General features: G+C 42.7%; 1 protein-coding gene across 4 annotated transcripts in view; it reads left to right on the top strand.

The window, feature by feature from the left end:
- Window positions 1-51: 51 nt before the first annotated feature.
- Window positions 52-24,216, top strand: part of ROCK1 (Rho associated coiled-coil containing protein kinase 1) — a 199,002-nt gene continuing 174,837 nt past the window's right edge. The window contains exon 1 of one of the 4 annotated variants that reach the window (XM_030552885.1): window positions 52-584. In XM_030552885.1, coding sequence (XP_030408745.1) covers window positions 492-584 — 93 coding nt within the window. In that variant the 5' untranslated portion in view covers window positions 52-491. The remainder of the gene's footprint in view (window positions 585-24,216) is intronic. The other 3 variants (XM_030552881.1, XM_030552882.1, XM_030552884.1) reach the window with 3 other exon arrangements.

Below are 24,216 nucleotides of genomic sequence, written 5' to 3'. Positions count from 1 at the left end.
GAAGTGGGGACCAGGGCGGCCTGCGCAGCTGGCACCCCGCTGCCCGGAGCAGCTTGGGCGGGGGCAGCGCCTGTCCCCGCACCCCGCCCCGGGACTCCATGGAGGGAGTAGCCCCGAGGCGCTGAGGAGTTTCCTGTTTTCATGGTGGTTTTTGCTTCAAAAGAAATTGTTCTTCGGGAGCTGGCGCCGAGCAGCAGCAAGGGGAGGAACCGCTCCGCTGGTTCCGAGGGCGGCCGCCTGGCTGGGGGAATGCGGCTGGCGAGACCGAGGTGGAGCGAGGGACCCCGCGGGGTTGCGATCGCAGCCTAGAAACTCGTGTGTGCGGATCGAGGGGACGGCTCTTCCTGCCCCACTCTCGGCTCTGAATCTTTTGGGGGAGCGCGTGAGACTTTCCTCCTCCCCTCCCCCCTACTTCGCTCTCAGGAAGCATCGTAGCCTGGTAGTTTACCCTGCTTTGCTGTGGAATAAGGAAAACTCTTATTCTCGGAAACATGTCGACCGGAGAAAACTTTGAGGCTCGGTTTGAAAAAATCGATGTGATGTTGAGGGACCCCAAATCTGAAGTGAACTGTGACTGCTTACTGGTAAGTAAGGTGTGCGTGGAGATCGGTCTGCGCCCTGTTTCTGTGAATCTACTACCTTGTAGGACCAAATTCTATACGCCTTGCTTAGTCTCGTCAGTTAACTCCTACTTACGTTTGTTTACCAGGGATGAGTGCTGTAGTGTGTGCGTGAATCTGTGACACTTCAATGGCACTGAAGAATCTGCCTATTCTTCACGCCTCCACCTTAGGTTTCCTATACGCGTCTGGTGCTAGTTCTTTGCTTTCACTACTTTTATAGGGGGCAATGTTAACTTTGTTGTTCAAAGAGATGACAAGTTATCGCCATTTCTAAACCCAGACGCTATCCTGCACATAGTCATGTGCCATGGTGTATAAATTTTCTCTTTTAAAATGAGTGTATTCTTGAGAACTGTGAGGCTTATATGCAACTTATTACCACTTTCATTAGAGAATCTCAATGCTATTAATACTTGAGGTTGTGCAACTGTTAACTAATTTTCACAATCTTTTTACCACCTTTAGTACAACAATCTGTCTGGGGATTGGTCCTGCTTTGAGCAGGGGGTTGGACTAGATGACCTCCTGAGGTCCCTTCCAACCCTGATATTCTATGAACAGTCTTACAGATGGGGAAAATAGACATGGGATTGAATGACTTGCTCAGAACTTCCTAGTAAGCCTATTGAAGTGATGGGAGGAGAACTGGGGACACTGTTTTCTGTTCCTCTACTTGATCCTGTAGCCCATGCTGCTACTTCAATTATTTAGTGTGTTGACACATTTCAGAGTCTTAATGAGTAGCATGTGCTAAAATGAAAGATAATATCTAGCTCTCAGGGGCCGGCAACCTTTCGGAAGTGGTCTGCCGAGTCTTCATTTATTCACTCTAATTTAAGGTTGCATGTGCCAGTAATACATTTTAACACTTTTTTAGAAGCTCTCTTTCTAGAAGTCAACTAAACCCTTTTTTGTATGTAAAGGAAATAAATTTTTTTTAAATGTTTAAGAAATGTCATTTAAAATTAAAGTTAAAATGCAGAGCCCCCTGGACTGGTCATCTAGATATTATATATTACAAACTCAAGGGACCTTAAACTTTTTCCAAAAAAGAAATGTAGGTATGGTTTAGCTAGTATCAAATGCTATTTTAAAAAGTAATAAAATACGTTTTTCTGCAGAATACATTCTTAACTTCTTTAATGCTTTTTTTTTTTTAAGCCGCAGGAAAGGTTGTGCCACACAGAATAAACCATTCAGGCCAGAAATCATGTATTTTGTTTCTGTGAAATAGCATATTAAGTTGTGGTGCTAGATGGACAAGAACCAACACATACCCAACTTCTTACGACATCTTAATTTAGTGTAGAGATTTTAAATACTCTGGAGCAAGCTTTTACTAAAAGTGTCTAAAAAGCAGGGACATGAACGTCAGCATCCAGTCAGTACTGATTTTATATGTAAGACACCAAGGACTTACAACATTAGTCCACCAGGTTATATTGACATTATTAGAAAAAAGCATTTCCTGTCAGTCAGCAAAAAAAAGTTTGGGACTGTATTTTTTTGTTCTCTTCAAAGGAGTGGCCACTAAGGAAGGATAAGAAACAACTGAAAGTAATCTCATTCTGAAGTTTGTATCAAAAGAAAGTACGTTTAAAACCAAACATAAAAGTACGTTTAAAACCATGACCTATGAATCTGCAAGAGTTCAATCCAATTTATCATCTGTCTGGTAAGATAATACCCCGCCCCCAGTATACCCCAATATTAAAGAGAGTTAAGCCCCGGGATGGAGCTATGTATAGGCCCTATCGACACCACAATTAGGTCAGGGAACCTGGTTCCAACACAACTACCCCCACTTGTGGCTCCAGACTGTAGAGCAGATGAACCAAAAGAAGGTTACAAAATATGGATAAGATCCAGTCTACACTATAAGCTAGAGCAATATTTCTTACCAAGTTCCATGACACGCTTGCTTTTAGACACATTGGGGTAAGCTCTTCCAATACACCTCAGTTCTGCTAGTTGCAACATCCTTGCAGTTCCTGTGTCACAGCTTCCATGTTGTGGCTGTAGTCAGATTTATGAGGTGGACAAGCAGATGTGCTAGTAATTTGCTTTCAAAGCTACCATAAAAACTGATAATGTTGTATACATAAGGTGGGGAAAACATTTGACTTTCAGTGGTGAAAATAGGGTATCGATCACAGGTACAGCTACCCCAGGGCTTAGCTTACAGTGTGCATCATTATCAGTTCACTGTATTAGCTATGAGTATAAAATTTGTTAAAAATAAGCAATTTCTGAATAGCAAGAGTAGTAGTTTCCATACATGCAGAATACTATTACTCATTAGGACTTCAAATATGTTAGAATGTACAGCCATCACCCAAATATTCAAATTTCCCCAACTTGCAAGCAATAAATTGACCCTGGCATCTTTTAGAGCATGAACTTCTCAGCAATTACATGAAACAGTATCAGCTCACATATCCTACTCCCCGCTGTTCAGTACAAGATGTTTATCTGGTAGGCTAAAATACAAGATGCTTGAACTTCAGAATTCCATAACTAAGTAGTAGTTTCTGTGTAGCTTACAAATTATTAATGCACTGTATTCCACCACCCACATTCTATGTACAGGGTGTACAGGTGCACATTCTGTTCAGAACCACATAGCCCAAGTTTAAAAAGGGGGCATTTTTGTTTTCATTTGAAGCTGAATCTTTCCACTACAAGAAAAGGTAACTCAATAGTTTATTATGAAAACAAGAAGAATTGTGTGTATGCATAACACAGCTTTTCAAAAGTAATTCTTTTACTCAAATTAAAAGCTCTTTTTTTTTTTTTTTTTAAATTAAAAGCATTGTGATGAGTAGCAGAAACAGCTCACAAAAGTTGACCAATGTAAATGAGGGCTTGTCTACATCAGAAAGTTGCAGCGCTGGTGAGGGAGTTACAGCGCTGCAACTTTGAAGGTGTACACATCTGCAGGGCATCACCAGCGCTGCAACTCCCTGTTTGCAGCGCTGGCCGTACTCCCGTTTTGTCTCGGGTGTAGAGGATCCAGCGCTGGTGATCCAGCGCTGGTAATCCAATGTAGACACTTACCAGCGCTTTTCTTGACCTCCGTGGAAGGAGGAAGCCTCTGGTAATCAAGCTGGTCTCCTTCCCCGGCTTGCTCTCGCGTTCCCGGAACCCCGAGCAAGCAGGTCTCCTTCCCTGCGGTTTGCAGGGTGGTTCGGGGAACGCGAGAGCAAACCGCGGCAAAGCTGGTCTCCTTTCCCGGTTTGCTCTCGCGTTCCCGGAACCCCGAGCAAGCAGGTCTCCTTCCCTGCGGTTTGCAGGGTGGTTCGGGGAACGCGAGAGCAAACCGCGGCGAAGCTGGTCTCCTTTCCCGGTTTGCTCTCGCGTTCCCGGAACCCCCCTTGAAGCCGCCCAACAGCGCTGCAGTGTGGCCACATCTAACACCACTTGCAGCGCTGGTTGCTGTAAGTGTGGCCACTCTGCAGCGCTGGCCCTATACAGCTGTACTAATACAGCTGTAACAACCAGCGCTGCAAAATTTTAGATGTAGACATGGCCTGAGACAGGGAGCACGTAAAGCAGACATTGTTTGTGCTAGCTCTGTGAACTAGCTTTTGTTAAGCAGAAGTCTAATCCTTAAACTTTCTCATGGCACTTAAACTTCATATTACAACATCTATTGTATGAAGATCTTAAATCCCCAAATTCATTTGTCTATGTATGTAGTTTTAAATGCATCAAACTTTTTTTTTTTAGATGCAGGACACAATTTTTTTTTTTTTTTTTTAGATGTCAGATATACTTAGTTTCCCCCTCCTCTTCCTCATTATTCCTTTTCTTTAACTTCTCTTGCCTCTCCCAACTTGGTTAATTCATATCTGTGTTTTCTTGTTATGTAGTTGTGTGCATTCAGACTTGTGCACATCATGGACTAGTTTCTCTGTAATTCTCCTGGCTATGCATACATTGAAATTGAAATATTGTGAGAGCATAAGATAAGGAGAACAAATGCAAAGAGAATGGGAAGTGCAAAAGAAATGAAGAGGTAGTATGAACTAAGGTAGGTTTAGGTGAGGGACATGTAACAGAGCCGAGGAAGCGTACCAAGGCAAAGGAAAAACATATCTTCGGGGAAAAAAGCTGCACTGGCCAGTAAGAAGAACAAAGTGAACTTGGGGAGAAAAATATAAAGGCAGAAAATAGACACAGAATGATACAAAGAGGAAGAACAAAAGAAATTCACACAGCTTTTTATTAACTAATTAATTTTATTATGTGTTAGTGTGGTAGTTCTACAGCTTTAGTTTCTTTCTTTTAAAAAGTAAATGTCACAGCATCAGGTAACTTCTCAAAATATCAAGCCCTAGGAGTCTAATATGTAATGTTGAAAAGATCAAATAAAACAGCAGAGGGTGTGTTAAACAAGTAGTCAGGCATTGTAGGGTGTGCACTAATGAGAGATATTGGTGCACACCTAGTGTATTAAACAAGGCCAGAGGCAAAATAAGAAATTAGCTATTAATGCAAGCTGTCTGTTTCACTGATAACATTAAACAGTTAAAACTTTTGTTCACTGAATTTACTTTAGTAACACAAAAATGGATAATCAGAAAATGAGCCAAATCTTTGTGTTTTAGTAATTTAAAACTTTATGGAGGAAAACCTTTTTGGTCTGAAATGTCTCATGCTTGTTTCTTATTCAAAAATAACTTTAAATGGTAGTTTGGTAAAATTCCACTTGGCTATTTTTGAATTCTGAGTACAAAAAGTTATTTTTTTCATGCCTTAAATATTGTTCAGACATTTGACTAACTCAAACAGCTTAATTTTAAAACTTCAAACTCACTGTAGTCTTAATCCTCAGAAGACAAGTGCCTCTTGACTTGTTCAGAAAGTTGGCTTAAAAATAATTGTTTGATAGTAGTGTGTACTGCATTATCCCTGCTAATTTTATCTAGCCTCAGAAGAGGTACCAGATTCTGTTGTTTGAAAATAGGTCTAATTGCAGCTTTTGGATTATGCAGTACTTTTCCTAGCAGTATGGTGGTGGTATGGTTTAGACATTATGGTCGGTCTTTGGTATAATGAGATTACTGACTCTCCGTGTTAATGGGACATCCAAAGTCATGCTTGCTTGCCTTAGCGACTGGCTGAACAAAAAGTAGGACTGAGTGGATTTGGCTCTAAAGTTTTACATTGTTTTGTTTTTGGGTGCAGTTATGTAACAAAAAATATACATTTGTAAGTTGCACTTTCATGATAGAGATTGCCCTACAGTGCTTGTATGAGGTGAATTGAAAAATACTATCTTTTATCATTTTTACAGTGCAAATATTTGTAATATAAAATGAGCACTGTATACTTTGTTTTCTTTGATGTAACTGAAATTGATATGTTGGAAATTCAGAAAAAATCCAAAAACTTTTATAAATTTCAATTGGTATTTTCTTGTTTTAACAATGCACTTAATCACACTTTTTTTTTTTGAGTTAGTTGGGTGAGTTATCTGCGATTAATTGACAGCCCTATTAGTTACTTGTAATATCGGGCTAATAATGCTTACCCAAGTGTTTTTGAAAATCTACGGATGGAGAAGGCAATCAAGTACAAAACGTTATTTTAATCACAACTTTAGATGATGTAAATTTAACCACAGGATTCAGTAACTTGGCTTGGAGGCACTCTTCCTTAGTGAGCAGAGGCACTGACTGTGGAACTTGGCTAAGTGGGTTCTACTTTTAGGTTTGACCTTTGTGAAGTGCTAAAAACTCTTAGCAAGTAAAAGTTTGAGGTGAATGTAGGCTGTATGGTTGGCTAAATAGTGGTGTAGTCAAAATTGCAAGCCTTTTCAAATCTACAGCATATGTTGTAAAGCAGCGCAAGAGCAGTTATTAGGTTGTTTGGTGCTGATTACACCCTTCAGTTTAATAATCTGGTGGTATAGCTCATACTGTTTGTTCTAAAAGTTTAAACTTTAGTTGAAAAGTTTTGTTTAGCAACAAAAGGAAAACAGTAAGACCCTGGGAAGTTTTTAAAAAAACAAGTTTTTTTTTAAAGTTGAGGATTCGGAGTGATTATATTTAATTCACCATTAATAAAACGGAATCACTTTGAAGCAAGCAAATAGTAAGGACATTATCAATTATCAAATGCATATTTCATTAGAACACTAACAATGTCTTCTCAGTAATCTCAAAATATAAACACAACTTCATATTTGGTTTTTTTCCCCTCAAAACAGTGACGTGTGTTAAGTGTAATGAGGTATATGCTGAAAATTAAACTTCTGACTTGTCTCTCTGGATTCAATTGGTACAGAGCAGTAATTCTTTAAAAAAACAAAAAAACCCTGAGGATTACTTGGGGTACATTCCAATCCCATATTAAAAGTGCAACAGGTTTTTTGCATATCCATGTCTTGCGGCAGGATATTGTAAGAAGCTAGGAGAGAGCAGTGTGTAGAACCTTACTTTTCATTCCCATGATATTTAGGGGAAATATTCTAAAGAGAGTGTATTTAATAAAAATTCGGACTTTTATTGTTTAAGTTCTCTGCTAGACACTTAACACCATTGATCATCAGGTTCTCCTGTCCTGTATCCTAGAAACTCCAGGTGTGAATAGAAACATACTGAGATAGATCAGTTCCTTTTTTCAGACCCAGAGGGTTGTTATGGGCAACTGTTCTTCCTTTTTTCACCTGCAGTCACACAAACTCAGTCGTCTCCATTATGATAAGCATTCTACATAAAGCAATAGAGCTGGGGAGACAGTCTGGGCAGAAATGACAGCAGAATGCAGCCAACACTCATTTAATCAAATGCAAATATCATTGACCTCCCATGCTCTCAGTGCTTTTCAGAAATCAGCACTTTGATAAAGAGCAGTTGAACTAAAGCTGAAACGTGACCTTACTGAAGCTGAAGGAAGTACTTTGAAGAACGTGCGTTCTCTGTAGCAGTCCCTGTTGTTGTGCACTTGTGCTTTCATTGTTTAATCTGTAATCTTGGGGTCCATTTGGGCATCTATAAGCCATAAAGAGCCCGAAAAGCCTTGGCATCCAAAAACACCCATTTCTATTTGCAGTTGGCCAAAAGATGCTATCCTCTGAGGCACAGACCTGACACATGGATATATGCATTTTGGACCTCTGGGCTTGATTACTGCAGTTCATATTTAAGAATGAAAACACTTGTCTGGAGAGATTCCAACTGATACAAAATGCACCAGCCTGCCTGCTGTGAACATCATCCTGCACTTTGTGCTTGTTCCTAACTGAATACAGAGTACAGTTTAAAGTCTGCCCTGATATTAAAAATCCTTCATGGGATTGGCTCTACCTACTTGAGAGAGTGCTCCTTCCTCTACAGTCATGACCTCCCATGATTGATATAGGCTACAGCAGTGGTCCCCAACCTTTTTCGTCTGGCGCATGCCAGACGACAAGCCATGGAGGACCATGGCAGCGGACGAACATCCGCCGAAATGCTGCCGACACGCGGCAACGTCAGTAGACGTTGCCACCAGCAACATTTATGCGGTGACGTCTCTGGATGACACTGCTTGTCAGTGGCATTTCGGCGGATGCTCGTCCGCTGGCCGGTACGCAGGTTAACTTAGACGCGCCAGCGGGCACCATGTTGGGGACCCCGGGCTACAGGAATTAGGAAACTGTTAATCAGCAAGAGGAGACCCTAAGTACACAGAACTTTCAAAGGAGCTGGACCTAAACTATGGAACTCACTCCACAAGACATGAATTACTATGGATATCACTCAAAACTCACTTCTTCAGTTCAGATTTCCCTCTAAAATTTTTGTGTGTGCATAAAAAAATAGAAACTAATCAATCTGTTTCTTCAGTCTGGAAAGAAAGGGATGTTTGTTAAATTATTTCGGAATAGTTGGGTGGTACTATGATAATTCCAAGATAATAACCATATAAATATCTCAGTAGAAAATGCAATCAGAAGATTATGGTTTTATGGGCTATGGATTAGGACTAATTTAATTATAAGAATTGAATGAGGTCTTCTGTCTTGTGTGTGGGGAACATTTGTCATGGATTAAGGTTGCTGTATCCTATTATTTGTGCCATGAAAGTAGCTTTTGCCCCTGAAGTGGGGGCAGGGGTCAACAACAAAGTTATTGTAGGATTTGTATCATCATTATGCTATGGTCCACAGATTCATTACAATGGGTATTTATGCCTGCTTGCAGCTTGGGGACAGAGCCAGACCTCTCAGTCGCCGTGAGTGGAGGAGCATCTTGTCCCTGAAGTTCCCTCCAATATTTTTTTTTTTAATTGAGAGCTTTCTTGAGCAAGACCCAGTACTGTAACTATAATTCAGGAAGGCAGTCCTCATTAGTATCGTAGCATTCATTCTCTTAAGTATCTTGAAGAAATAGTCGTCTTTTTTGGTCAAATGTCGAAGTCCAGTCCTTAGAAATACTGGCAGTCTCTCTCATGGCAAAGTAATCTTATCTTCTGTTCTTAGAGCTGCTTGACAGCTTCATTGCCATGAACATAAAAGTTAACCAAATTCAGTATATTGGTTATCCTGTGACTATTTTCTGGTAGAAGTCTTTTATACCTCTTATTGCCTGGGGAAAGCTGGAAGATATACATAATAAACCTTGTCTTGGATATTCTCATTTCAAAGATGAGCCTGTTTCCCACCTAGGAGGCGCACTGTAGTGAAAATCCTGTTGTAGTGGCTTTATGGACCTTAGCACGAGGAGAAATAGAAAAAGGAGTATCAGTGCTTATCTGAGAATTCTTCTCCTCCACGCCCCCCAATAAGATAAATAAATTCAGACCAGCGTGGAGACAAGTGGATCACCTGTGATAGAGATGAAAATTGACAGCCGAAGACTTGGATTTGTTATTGTAAAGGGGAACTTGGGTTTGATTAAAAGGGGTGGGGACAGGAGAGAGATCTTTTCTTGCAGAAGATGTGAAATTGTTGTTTGTTCCTCAAAGTATAGTTAACACAATCTGTAACTGAGGCTTGATCTACACTACAGAGGTACGTCAAAGGAAGCTGCCTTAAGTCGACTTGTTAATGTGTGTGTCTGCACTATCAGGTCCTTTACGCCGACCTAAGTTGCCTCTAATGTTGACTTCTGTAATCTATCTATGCAAGAGGAACAGCGCTTAATTCGATTTTTATGGGTAGACTGTGAAGTAGTGCAGATGCAGCATTGTGTAATTTGATTTATTTGGCCTCCAGATGGTGTCCCACAATGCTCATCTGTGACTGTTCTGGAGATCATTCTCAACTCTGCTGCACTGCAGCCAGGTACACAGGAAACAGCCCCTCCTCTGCTGAAGCCCCAGGAATTTTTGATTTCCCATTTCCTGTTTGTTTAGCATTGGGAGCATGCCAGCTTAAGTAGAGCTGATCATGGAGACTACGCAACCCAAATGCTCTCCAGCCTGGTCTGCACAAAAGGTGCTGTATCTCATCACTGTGTGGGGAGAAGAGTCTATACAGGGAGAGCTCCAATGTAGCAAAAGAAATGTTGACATCTATGCAAAGGTTGCTCGTGGAATGGGGAAGAGAGGCTACACCAGGGACACATAGCATGCCATGTGAAAAGAAAAACTTTGCCAAACGTACCAAAAGGCAAGGGAGGCAAACAGTCATTCTGGTGCTGAACCACACACATGCTAGTTCTACACCGAGCTGCATATGATTCTCGGGAGTGACCCTGCCAGTACCCCCACAAGGGACGTGGGCACCTTAGAGGTATGAGAGTCTAGAGACAACAAGGACGACAATATGGAGAATGGGAGACAAGTGAGTGGTGGATCCATTCTCTCTGAGAGTCAGGAAATATTTTTAAGCCCTATGGCCAACTATGATGCTGGGGAAAGCACCTCTGGTGGGTATACCATTACTATGAAAGTCCAGTTAAACTTTATTGGGCACACACATTTGGTGGTATTGCATGTTTACTGTGAAGAAAAAGCAAGGTGCTGTGGCTCTCTGCTTACAAGAGGGCACTCCAGCTATGCAGACGGCCCCCGGAAAAGACTCTATATGGACTGGGATAGCGCAGAATCCTCCATGGATATCTCTAGGAAACTTTCATGGAGGTACTATTCAGTCCTTTGCAGAAGGTTTCTGGGCAAGGCAGTCTTCTTCCTTCCACCATGGTAGGACACTTTCCCATGGAACTCTTGAATTAATTCTGCTGGCATCATTGCGGTACACAGCATAGGTACTGGATCTATACCCAGATGTTTGAAGCATCTCCTTCCTTTCCGCCTCTGTTACCCTCAGGAGACTGATATTACATAGGGTTGCCTAGGGGAAATGGGGAAAGTTCTCAGTAAAAGTGCTCTTACAAGGGGGAAAAACAAAACAAAACATGTAGACTCCTCCACCCCACATTCCGGATTGCCAAACCACACAGCCGCTAATGTACCCTTACTGTGCTCGGCATGGGTTGGCAAGTAGTTTAAGTGGCTGATGGGGGACTGGGGCCCCACATGTGAGATTCTGCTATTTGGGAGTGAAATTCCTACCCCCCCACCCCCCGGTTTGTAAACAACTTCCTGTGGTGCTATGGGGAAGGGCCATTGTTTGACTAGCTACCTGTGCTCCTGACATGAGCCTGTCATAAACTTCATTAAAAGTGTGGTCACCCATGACTCAGAGTGGAGGGTCTACTCACTATGGCTGGAACAGCAAAACGATGCAGTGAACAATTATGGATTCTGATTATTGTGGCTTGCACCTAGTGTAATGAGGATTTTTTAAATGAAAACAGCCTTGCTATGGAAATATTTTATGCATGTGCAATAGCGCCTTTTTTCCTCCTGACTGACAGCTGGAAATGTGTCCTTCAGCATGTTATCAACACCTAAAAGCAGGCTTTTGGTGGTGAGAAGGAGGAGCAAGAGAACATGGGAGGACATGTTCACCAAGATAATGAATGCCTTGGGGACAGCTGACACAGAGCTGAGAGCATGGAAGATTTCACTATCTGGGAAGTTAGACATGGAGAGCAGGAAAGCTTCCCATGAGCATGAGTGTGTGGCATAGGATGAGATGCTTCGGACTCTGAGGGACCAATCAGACATGTTAAGGTGTCTGAACTGCAGGAACAGAAGCAGGAGGGTAGAGTCCCTCTGCAGACCCTGGTGGACAGCCAGCCACCATTGCCTGGTGCAGAATCACCCTCCCCCAAATGTTCCATGAGGCAAAAGAGAAAAGTCCATTATCCCTTTCATTTAAGTCAGGGGGAGGGTACAAGGAACAGAAGGTGCCCATTCACAGACTTTTGGTGGTCTATAATGCGGTATCATATTATACAGCTAAAAATGTTTCTTCCATTCCAACTTTACAACCCTTTTCCCCCAAGGCTAACTTTTTACCCCCTGTTCTCCCTCTTATGTTTGTTAAATAAAGTAAATGGATTTCAGAAATAAATGTTCTTTAATGAGTAGAAACAGTGGGCTTGAGTGGGGGGTTGGCTTGACAAGGGGCAGTGATTCAAGCCCCATGAAGGTTTGGGAAAGCACAGTGCAGATGAGCAGCTCACATGACTGTGACTCATTTTTAAAATGGCTTTTCAAAGCCTTGCGGATACGCTGTCATGGAGTGAGGGGAAGTCAGGGCCCTGCACCCCTCCTCCTGCAGTTCACCATGACTCTCAGCCAGCTAGGAAAACAGAAGGTTTATTAGAGGACAGGAACACCGTCCCAAGCAGAGTGTGTAGGTACAAGCAGGACCCCTCAGTCAAGTCCTTCTGGGTGGGTTAGGGAGCTTAGACCGCAGCTTTGGGGTTCCCTGCATTTCACCACCCAGACCAAAACTGAAAGCAAAACCCCCTCTAGCCATCTCTCTTCCCCTTCTCCAGCTCCTCCTCTCGGTTTGTCCAGTTTCCTGGGCAAAGGTGTCACCTGGCACCACCCCTCTCCTGACTCAGGTAACTCAAGTAAACTCATCCCCAGCTATCCCATCCCCAATGCAGACAGTCCCAGTAAAACTAGACAACATTCCCAGGTCTATCCCCCCCTGCTCCCTACTGCGTCACATACGCAGCGCCCCTTGCTGTGCTCTTCTTATTGCCCTGATGGCTGGCTGATCAAAAATGGCTGCCACGTGATCTGCATCAACTGCCTACCCCTGCAGAAAATTTACCCCCTTTTGTTCACAAATATTATGGCGCACACAGCAGGCAGCTATAACCATGGGGATGTTCTCTTCACTAAGCTCCAGCCTTGTTAGTAAACTTCTCCAGCTCCCTTTTAAATGACCAAAGGCATATTCAACCACCCTTCTGCACTTTCCGAGCCTATAGTTGAACCGTTCCTTATTGCTGTCTGGATGGCTGGTGTATGGCTTCATGAGCCATGGAAGCGACGGATAGGCTGGGTCCTCCAGTATAACTGTAGGCATCTCAGCATGGTCAATGTTCATTTTGTGGTCCGGAAAGAATGTCTCAGATTGCAGCTTTTGAACAGTCCTGAGTTCCTAAAGATGCACGTGTCATGAACCTTTCCTGACCATCCTATGTTGATGTCGGTGAAATGCCCCCTGTGATCCACCAGTGCTTCCAACACCACTGAAAAGTATCCCTTTTGTTTATGTATTCTTTGGCAAGGTGGTCTGGCGCCATGATGGGGATATGCATGCCATCTCTCGCCCCACCAGAATTAGGGAACCTCACTATGGCAAAATCATCTGCTATGTCCTGCACATTTCCCGGACTCACTACCCTTCATAGCAGAAGTTGATTAATGGCCTTGCACACTTGGAGCACAGCAGCTCCCACGGTTGATTTACTTACCAGTCAGTGGGGAATGAATTTGAAGTAACTGTCTGGCATGGCAACCTTCCAAATAGCGATCGCCACTCGCTTCACCACTGTTTGAGCAGCTCTCATTTTTGTGTTGCTGATCTGCAGGGCAGAGGAAAGCTCTGCATAAAGTTTCTGGAAGGTGGTCTTCTGCATTCAAAAGTTTGCAGCCACTGCTCGTCATCCTATACCCACAAATGATGCGATCCCACCGGTCAGTGCTTTTTTTCACAGGACTAGAAACAGCACCCACAGAGTGCAGCTGCTCTGCGACTGCCACAAGCAACTGAATTTTTTTTCAATGGCTTGCAGCAGGGTTGCTTGCAGGACATCACTATGTTCCACGTGGCGGGCCCTACTTTGGCTCTGGAAATATTGCAGAAGAAGGTGCGAGGTGTTTGAGGTGCTCACAGCAAGAGTGCACAACTGAGCAGGCTGCATGCTTCTGGGGTGATGGCATACGCATGGCAGTTTTAAAGCGTGAAAGCCAGTGGTTTTTTTGCCGTTGATATGAGGTAGGGAGGACAGTGCGTCATGGGATGCCGATGCAGTTTTCCCATTCTCCCCCACGACAGTGTTTTGGTCCTATGACACATTGCACAAACTTCCCAAAACACACTGTGGCAAGCTGCACTTTGGAATAGCTTCCCATCGAGACAATGAGCATGGTGTGGCCACACAATTGACTTCATTTGGAGGCTCGAGGTTGAATTAGATAAAGTCGACTTAATTTTGTAGTGTAGATAAGCCCTGAGGGAAAGTAGGATTGAGTTAGCCTGGCAGTGGAACCTTTTACAACTGAAGGGAATTTCAGGGGATGGAACATTCCCCTGTGCCTGTAACTGTCACAGATGTTATATTTGTCTACTGGTCTAATTATTCCAGGTTATTAATTTGAAGTCTGTTCCTTTTTGAAAATAACTTTCAAAAGAGGTGTTTTTTTTTAAACTTTGAAAACATCAGATACAAGTTTGAAGGGTAATGCAGTAAAATTTATACATTGTTATGCAGCATGTGAGCTTCATGTTAAGTGTCAAATTCTTGTGTTAATATTCCCACACATTCATCGTTCACTTGTCCTCTAAATGTTTTATGGTGAGACTAGAATTATTTATCATCCTTCAACATGATTCAACAGGGTTAAACAGAAAGTAGCAATAGTCTCTGTATTTATTAAAACTATAATGCATAGTTGAGTTTGAGTTTTCTATGCCTTTTTTAATACCTGACAAAAGTCAAGCCAGCAGTCTGTATTTTCCAACTTTCTTTCCAGCAAGTTTTTTTTTTAAAAATGAGTGTTGTACAAAAGCACTGAACATTGTTTATTGAACAAAGTATGGAGATGGTGGCAGAGGCCTACAGTTAGTTTAAATACCAATAATGTGATGCTATATGTTTAATATATCCAAATTGAAATATTAATATTGAATTTGAAGCTGGGGCTGCTGGCAAACATAGCACATTTGTACCCAGAGTACTAAAGATATGAGCCAGAGATTGCTACAATAGATATGGGACTCTACTACTAAAATCGAATAATTTTGTGGTGTGAAGCACAACACACTTCAGGCACCAGGAAGGGGCTTGTATGATGGTATTCCATAGTACTGGCCCCTAGCCCCTGCTTAAGTGCTTAATCTTTTATATTAGTTTATTATTGTGGTTAAAAGTCTGAATTAGAAGCCCCTTCTGCAGGCTTCCTGTCCCAGGGAATTTACCCTTTAATAGGAAGAGCAAAGGGTAAATTGAGGAAGGAACAATCAGTTGCATACATACAAAATGGGAAATGACCTCCTGGGAAGAAGTACTGCGGAAAGGTATCTGGGGGTTATAATGGATCACAAGCTAAGTATGAGTCAACAGTGTAACACTTGCATAAAAAGCAAACTTCCTTCTGGGATGAATTAGCAAGAGTGTTGCAAGCAAGACAGGAGAAGTAAATCTGCTTTGCTCTGCACTGAGAAGACCTCAACTGGAGTATTGTGTCCAATTCTGGATATCAGGTGCTAGGAAAGATGTGGACAAAGTGCAGAAAGTCCAGAGGAGAGCAACAAAAATGATTAAAGGTCTGGAAAACATGACCTATGAGGGCAGATTGAAAAAACTGGGTTTGCATAGAAGAGAAGACTGGGGTGGGGACACGTACAAAAGGTTCTTACAAGAAAGAGGCATAAAAATTGTGTTAACTTCTGAGTATAGGACAAGAAGCAGTGAGATTAAACTGAAGCAAGGGAGGGCTTAGGTTGGCCATTAGGAAAAACTTCCTGTCAGGGTAGATAAACTCTGGAACAAATTGCCTAGGGAGGTTGTGGAATCTCCGTCACTGGAGATTTTCAAGAAAAGATTAGACAAACACTTGTCAGGAATGGCTTGGTTATTACATAGTAGTGCCTTGAGTGCAGGGGACTGGACTAGATGAAGAATCCTCAAGAGGTCAAGTCCCACTCTTCTGATTCTAGTATTTTGTTCTTGCAAAAGTGTCCCTCAGCGTGGAAGAGGAATGCCTTCTCTTTCCCATTAACTTGTGTATTTGGTTATGCCTTTCTCCTGTTTCTTCACATCACCAAAATGGTTCAGAAAATAGAACTAGACAGGTATTTATAATCCTGTGATAATGTCACATGTGGTACTTTAGACCATAGTTCCATACTCTCGTACAGATGGCAACCTGCAAACTTTGGACGCCATCTAGATTTTAAAAGGTTTGCTTCACAAGGACCCCGTCACTCATCCTGACCTTCACAGGTTTGATTTTAGTCTGGAACCTGAGTGTGCCATTGTGGATACTTCAGAGAAGAGGTGGATTTTCTGTTAATCCTAGAACCTTCCATAACCACAGCATATGAGAATATGGGCCTCTTCTACCTGAAAATAGACATCAGTCTAAATCAGTTTTTAGCATCTTTTGGCAGCTACAGAACTTTGTGTTCTTGGCATCCGTAAGGGATTAAGCCTCTTACTAAAAGGTTCTGTCCTCCGACTTTTGGATTTATTAATTCAAGTTTTCTGCTGACATCTCTTGTTTCTGCATTTCTGTTGCATAGGAGAATCACTGTGGAATTGTAACACTTCAGCCTGGTTCTTCAGATCCTTTCAATGCCTTCTTTGTAAAATAATCATCCTTGTATTTGTCTATTTTCTTTCTTGTAGCAGTTGTGTTTTCTAGTTGTTGAAGTGGGTTGGGAATTTTGACAGTTAAATAACCCTATTATTAATTTTTCCTGGAAAATAGGGTGCTAGGTCAGTTGTAATAATTTGACCTACAAATTTAGCCTGTGTGCTCAACTGTAAAACATTGAATGTTCATAAAAGTCACAATAACTTATAATGTTGATGGAGGGGAACAGTGAAAAAGGAAGATAAAGTAAAAACAAAAAGGCTTGCTGATGTAATTTAGGGCAGTGATGAGCAGCCTGTGGGCCTCATGCGGCCTGTCAGGGTAATCCACTGGTGGGCTGCGAGACAGTGTTTACGTAGTTTATCCACAGTCACAGCTGCCTGCAGCTCCCAGTGGCTGCGGTTTGCCGTGCCCGGCCAATGGGAGCTGTGGGAAGCAGCAGCCAGCACGTCCCTGCGGCCCAAGCCAGTTTCCACGGCCACTGGGAGCTGTGGGCGCCTGTGCCTGTGGATGTAGACCTTTTCTATATATCAAAATATTCCTGACCAAATTAAGCTTGGAGGTGTTAATAACAGGAAATCATAATCACTATAAAACATAAGTTAACGTGTCCTAGTTTATATGCTGTTTTGGAAGTCTACTCTTAGGTTCAGAGTGCAATACTGAAGCAGAGGAGTCAGAAATTGGGAAGGAAAGGGCAACGGAATCCAGGCTGCCTCCACTGTGGTAGAATGAGTATTGTCTAGACAAGTAGAAGCCATTCATAATGAGAAATAAAAATTATAGATAGGGAAAATAGTCTTTATGCCTGTGATCTTGCTCTCATGAAGTAGGTATACTCATTTTCTTAAAGATTGTTAGCCAAAATGGTACAGCACCAAATTCTAGTGACCTCATAATATGTGCTAAATGGCCTCATAGTCTGACTATTGAGCATTCAACAGATAGTGGTAATGAACAGCACAGTACCTAACTGATACATTTGCTATATTCAGAGAATGACTTTGTCAGGAAGGGAAGCACTTTTCCTTACGGTATTGCCCCCTGAGCATCACTGATGGCCAGTTCCTGCTTGCTTCCTGCCATGCTTGTCTCTGCCTAATTTTTTAAGCCCTGAATTATGATGATGTTTAACAAGGAGGACTTTAGCTATCATCTTATAAAGTAACACCTCTCCTTAAATCAAATGTTGACATCTTATAGTAGATCACTAGCCAGATAATTTAATCCTTTTTGCAAGAGCTCTAAGCTAAGTCATGCAAGAGTTGGAACGGCAGTTTGGGCTAATTGTTTTGAGGGATAAATCCAATTAAATGCCTCTTACTGGCATATAGGGGTTCAAGCAAATATGAAATACTATGCTAATAAGAATATTTTCATGATTAATTGAATTGGTACTGTGGCCAATGACAGATGAACAACTTTTTAAATAAAATTAAGAGATGAAGTCTAGTAAGCATTGTGAAATAAAATTATAGAAAAAATGAATTCTAAAACTTTCAGATTTTTTTGTGCTGCTTAACATTGACACAATGGCATACATGTTTTATAATGGGTTGTTTAGTTTTAATATACTAAAAGAAAATGCACATAACTTAAAACTAAGAGTTTTCCTTCACGAATCAAATTCATAGCCCTCAAATCAGTCTTAATTATTTGAAGGTGCAAGGCTGTTCTTGCTTAAATACTACAAAAGATTAAAATACTATTTTTCCTCATGGCTACTAAGATTTATAATTCTTATCTCATTAGATAGATATCTAATTGATAGCAGCAACACTTATTTGTGAAACAATTGCTCTTTTCTAAAACTACTGGATGGTCATCAGAAAAGCATTTGATATGATCTTCCATAGATGTGTTCCATGTTCCAAAAGGCAGTGGAGCAAATTAAGTCACATAGAAACTGTGGTACCATTCTATGTCTGGGGTAGTGGGTGGCGAGGAGAGGGAGGAAGTGTTTCTGCTCCTTACTTGTACTTCAGGATTTTATTTGTTGTATTGTGGTAGTGCCCTAACTGAGATTGGGGCTCTGTTTTGTTAGATGCTATATAGACACCACATTTGAAGTCTAAATAGGTATGATAGACAAAAGGTGGGAGGCAGTATTTATTACCTGAATAAACTGAACATTGCGATGAGATATGAGCCTTGCTTAAGCACACAGGCATCAAATGTGTGTACAGTTCCAGGCAGATCTCTGGAGCATCTCTTAAAGTCCATGGTGTGCGTGGTATTGGTCAGTACTGCCTCAGGACCGTGCTGAGGCAAAAACAATTTCCATTTTTTTTAATAAAGGAAATAGACGAAAGTAAAATTCAGGGGACTACGGTGCCCTGCAAATCAGTCTTAGTATGGCAGTGTTCCTCATACTCTTTGCTACACAGTAGGTGGAACCAAGATGGATGGGAGGCTCTGACACTGTACGTTAACATCAGTAGGGGTGCTTGGGCAGCCCCAATAGATGTGGCTTTGGTAAAGGTTCTGTCACATTTATTCCAGGCGATGTCAGACCCATAAGCTTGAGTGCATAGAGGTGACTCTTAAAAAAACAAGCTATCCTAACCTTTCTTTAGCCCCACTTTTATGGATGGGGAAACTGAGATCCTGAGAAAGTGAGTGACTTGGCCAAGGGGGCATAGGAAGTCTGCATAGCTGGGAGATCTGGATTCAGTACCCAAGTCCCAATCTAGTGCCTTGACCACAAGATAACCACCCTTAGAAATGATTACTCAGCCTGTGATGGAGTGAAGTATAATTTTGTACCTTTTAGAGTCTGTGTGTCTGTGTAATAGTTTGTTTTTTTTTTCCTTAAAAAACAAACAAACAACAAATCAAGTGATCCAGAGGCCATCACTTCTGTCTATTTGCACTTGGACTTTGTTACTGCCAATCAGTTTTACATGGGAGATGATACTGCAGTGATGGGCAGTAGTAAAATGTCCACAGTGAACTTGGGGTTTCTAACTCATCTCATGTATTAGTGTGATGGGGTAGTCTTCCCCTTAAAAGTGATACTTCCTATTGGTCAGTCCACTCTGCTAACTCCCAGGCTCTTAAAATTGGAAGGTTTGTTAGTGCCATACTAACTCAGCAGGGGGGTCCCACATAGCAGTTATGCCCTATGACAAGCAGAGTGTAGAAGGTTCTGCTTGGAGAGGGTTGTATGTGAGGGAGGCATTTGTGTGGGAAATGGATTAGAGAGAGGAGTTGTTAATGCCCTTCTGGTTCTGAGGGAAAAGCTTATTAGCAAGGGAGGTTTTGCATTTTTCCTAAAGGCTATTAGACTTCAGATTAATCTAGTCTTTTTCTAATTTTGTTTTTGGTGTCTTTTTTTTTTTTTTTTTGCGCATAACTGAATCCTCTCAATTGAGCATGTTTTGTCCCCAGCTCTCATTTCTCAGATGGTTCTCTCATTCAGGGATGTTTCTGCTCCTTCTCATTCAACAATCCAGTGGGTATCTTTCTGCTATTCAGATAAGACATGTAGAATGACTAGCCAGTCACTGTTTCCAATAATAATTTTCCACCTCAATTCATCTTCCCCTTTCTTTCTGGCTGGCTTCTGCACTTTCCTCAGTTTGACTTTCTTTGTTCCAGGCAGCTGCCTTCAGTTTCTCACAGAGCGGTTAATCAGCTGGAAGGACTGATAATACTTTAGATGTGGCTGTGACCAGATTTGTTTAGTGGCTGCTCCATGGTTCCATTGTTGTGCTGCTAACTCTCAGTACCCTTAGGGGTATGTGTACGTTGCAAGTAAGGCCTGTGCCAGCTGACTCAGGCTCAAAGGGCTCGGGTTGTGGGACTGTTTAATTGCAGTGTAGACAGTGTAGACTTCTAGGTTCATGCTCCAGCCTGAGCTCTGGGACCTCCCACCTCGTAAGGTTCTATAATATGAGCTCCAGTTAGAGCCCGGAAATCTACATTGAAGTGAAACAGTCCTGCACCCCGATCCCCATGAGCCCAAGTCAGCTACCATGGGCCAGCCGCTGGTGACTTAATTACAGTGTGGACATAATCTTAGAGTATGGCTACACTTACAGCTGTACAGCGCTGGGAGTTACAGCTGTCTTCATACAGCTGTGTAGGGAAAGCGCTGCAGTGTGGCCACACTAACAGCTACCAGCGCTGCAGTGTGGCCACACTAACAGTATTTGCAGCGCTGTTGGGAGTGGTGCATTGTGGGCAGCTATCCCAGTGTTCAAGTGGCTGCAATATGCTTTTCAAAAGAGGTGGGTGGGGTGGAGTGTGACAGGGAGTGTGGGGGAGACAGAGTGGATTTTTGGAGCTGACACTGTTGTCAGCTCCCTGCCTTGCAAGTTCTAAGGACTGGAAGATACACAGAACCTACCTTCAATCATTTTAAAAGTTTCAATCCCTTCCCCCACCCCTCTCTTATTCAGTAAATGCAAATTATGCACTCCTAAATAGCCTTCAGACCACATAAGCAGCTGCTCAACACGAACTCCCCCCTCTCCCTCCGCCGTGTGGCTTCTCTCCTCAAGCAAACAGCTGTGAACATTCCAAAGCAATTCCCCTGCCTGCCTCTGCTCACTCGCAGGAACAAATAGGTGCTGTGTTTGTTTTTTAGATAAGCAGCTCCAAGGTGCCCAGAGTTCAGCCACTCTTCCGGTTTGTTGTGAACAGGCATTCTGGGATACCTCCTAATACCCTGGAGGCCAATTACAGCACTTTTGGTGGCCACACTTGACGAGCAGCGCTGCATCACCAGCGCTGCAATCGTTATACCCCAAGCAGACCAGGTGTACAGCCAGCACTGCAGCCAGGGAATTGCAGCGCTGGATGTGCCTTGCAGGTGTGGACAGTTACTAAGTTGCAGTGTTGTAAACCCACCACAAGCGCTGCAACTCTCCACTGTAGCCATGGCCTTAGAGACTGACTTGAGCAGCCTCAGTCTGGTTTGGTTCTAAGCACAGGTGGTAGAATCTTTCAGCAAAACCCTTGACAATTGCAGCAGGCCAGGAAGTTTTAAGGTCTGACCGTTTTTCTTGGGCTTAAATTGTACTCTCCCCCTTCCCCTCCTCACCTTTTTTTCTTTTTTTTTTTTTTTTTTTAGAAAAATCCAAAAAGAGAATCATATCTTGAAAGGAAGATTATATACTTTAATGTACATGTTGATATTAAAAGCTGCCTGGTAGTTTATGAAGCCCCGGGTGTTCTGAAAGGAGGATAGTAAGAGTTAAGGAGTGTGGTTTTTGTTTTGTTTTTATATTGGTGTAGGTAACCCAAAGTATGGTTGACTGTAATTATTTCATGGCTTTTCAGTGTTTAAGGAAAATTTGTTCTCATCTTTCTTTAATCTTAATTGACTTTAAACAAAGTTGTTTGTCCCCCCCCCCGATATTATGATTGATATTATATACACGCACCCAGTGGCCAAACTGGGTTGCGAGCCACATGCGACTCTTTTATTGTTAAAGTGCAGCTTGCAGAGTTGTCGTCGTCTCCCCCCCCCTTCATTCTTCATGTACTAGACTGGGATTGGCGTGGGGATGGGAGAGCTCAGGATCTCTGCATTGGAGCAAGTTGGTGGGGTTGCATCTTCAGCCTAGTGGGGATGGGGGGGGGAGTCTTGGGGCTTCTGCCTAGTGGAGATGGGGATCTCAGGGATTGCAAACCTACTGGGGCTTGGGGATTCAGCAGGAGCAGGGCTGAAGCCCCAAGTCCAGATAGGCTCGCCCTGGCTATTGAACTTCTGAAGATTGTCATATGTGGCTTGGAGGGTCAGTAAGTTTGGCCACCCCTGCTTTATACTATCATGTATCTTACATATGCTGCATATGTTTGAACAGCTGCTTTAGGAATGTCTTAGTCCCAACTCTCTCTCTTCATATCTCTCTGCCTGTAAGGCTGAAGGACTCTAGTTTCCTTCAGTCAGCTGTACAGGACTGATAAGGAGCCATAAAAATATTTAAAATGATCTCAGATAGCTTTTACTGTACCTAAAAAGTGTGATCTACAAGTAGCGACACACCAAGGCTCTTCGAAGATTAGAAGAGAGTGCTGGATCCCAGTGGTAAACTGGTAGTATTTCCTTCTAGCCTTACAAATATTGTACTTCAAACTTATTGCATTTAAGAATAGGAAAGCTGTTCTGGCCCAGGACTGAATCTTGCTTGTTCTGGACCTCAGACTGGTATAATTTTGGTGGAATAATGACATATGAAAGAAAATTTCCCTTTACTTTTTGATAATGATTAAAAAACCCAGCTATTTGGAAGCTGCCTTGCAGTTTAGAATGGTCAGTCCTGGGTAAATGGGTTATTGGACAATTGGGGCTGTGGGGGAAGGTGACTTTGTACATCTCTACCCCGTTATAACGCCACCCGATATAACATAAATTCGGATATAATGTGGTAAAGCAGCGCTCTGGGGGGGGTGGAGGGGGGCTGCGCGCTCCTGCGGATCAAATCAAGTTTGATATAATGCGGTTTTGCCTATAACGCGGTAAGATTTTTTGGCTCCTGAGGACGTTATATCGAGGTAGAGTTGTATGTGTAATTGAGGGAGTGGAGGATGGCTATAGTTGCTAGTCTTCCTCCCCTGCAAAGCATTAGATGGCCGGTGAGGTCAGCATCTGCCCACTCCTTGAGCTATGGGAGAAGCGGTGGGAAGTAGTGTGAGAGCCAAGGCCGCTTACAGGTAGTGAATAGTAGCACGAGGTAACTTCAGGCAGAGCTGAGAATAGAACCCAGGTCTCAGTCATGTAGCCACGCTGCCTTTCAGAATGAATGTGCAAGATCTCTTTGCTGTCTGTAATTACTAGACCACACTTCTGTCCAGAGACAGGAATGGAATATAGGACTTCCAGCTTTCCCCTTTTGTCTAACAGGTAGTTGTGACACTGTCTGCCAGAAGCGTACACATCTTTTGCGGCTGGTCCACAGAGAGTAATAACTTACTACTATGCGTTACCCCTTTAGCACAGCGGTTCTCTATGGGACAGGCACGGGAATGTGTCAGGGAAGATGCAAGCTGTGTCTTTTTGTTGGTCTGTTTTTTTGTTTTTTTTTAAAAGCTCTGGCTGTCAGCCCTGGGTGGCTGGGACTTGTGCAGAAGGGCTATGCACATCTGAGAGGCAGGGAGAAAGGGGACAGCCGGAGGAGCCCTGCTGCCTCTGTGCTGACAGATGGAGCCCTGCCATTTGGGCTTGGGCTCTTCTCCCCTCCCCCCAATACTTCACTGAGAGGCAGCCCAGGCTCTGGCTGTCAGCCCTGGGGTGGCTGCTGCAGTGCAGAACTAAGGGTGGCAATAGGGTGCTAAGTCAGCTGAGAAAAGTAATATTGATGACACACATTTTTTACAATGCTAACCTTTCTTCTGTGCTGCTGCTGTGCACTGCCTTCAGAGCTTGGCTCCAAGCTAGCAGTCTGGCTCCAAGCTAGCAGTTGCTGCTCTTTGCTCTGCTGTCAGAACAAGGTGGTGATATGTGTACTTTTGAGAGTGTGGGGGCATAAAAAACTACGGATGCAAAGAAGAGGGGCCAGATCAGATAAGTTTGAGAACCACTGCTTTAGCATAATTGGTGGAGATCTGTGCTGCCGACCTTAGAGTCCTGGATTTAAAGCCTACCAATGACCCATTGGAGACAAGGTTCCACATAATGGAATTTGTTTTATTTTAGTTTAAACAAGCTAGTAAATTACATACAACTATGTTCAAAGAACAC

Source organism: Gopherus evgoodei, chromosome 2, assembly GCF_007399415.2.
Source record: "Gopherus evgoodei ecotype Sinaloan lineage chromosome 2, rGopEvg1_v1.p, whole genome shotgun sequence".
NCBI classification, from domain to species: Eukaryota; Metazoa; Chordata; order Testudines; family Testudinidae; genus Gopherus; species Gopherus evgoodei.
The sequence above is the reverse complement of the archived record's forward strand: the minus strand, read 5'-3'. Positions and strand labels throughout refer to the sequence as shown.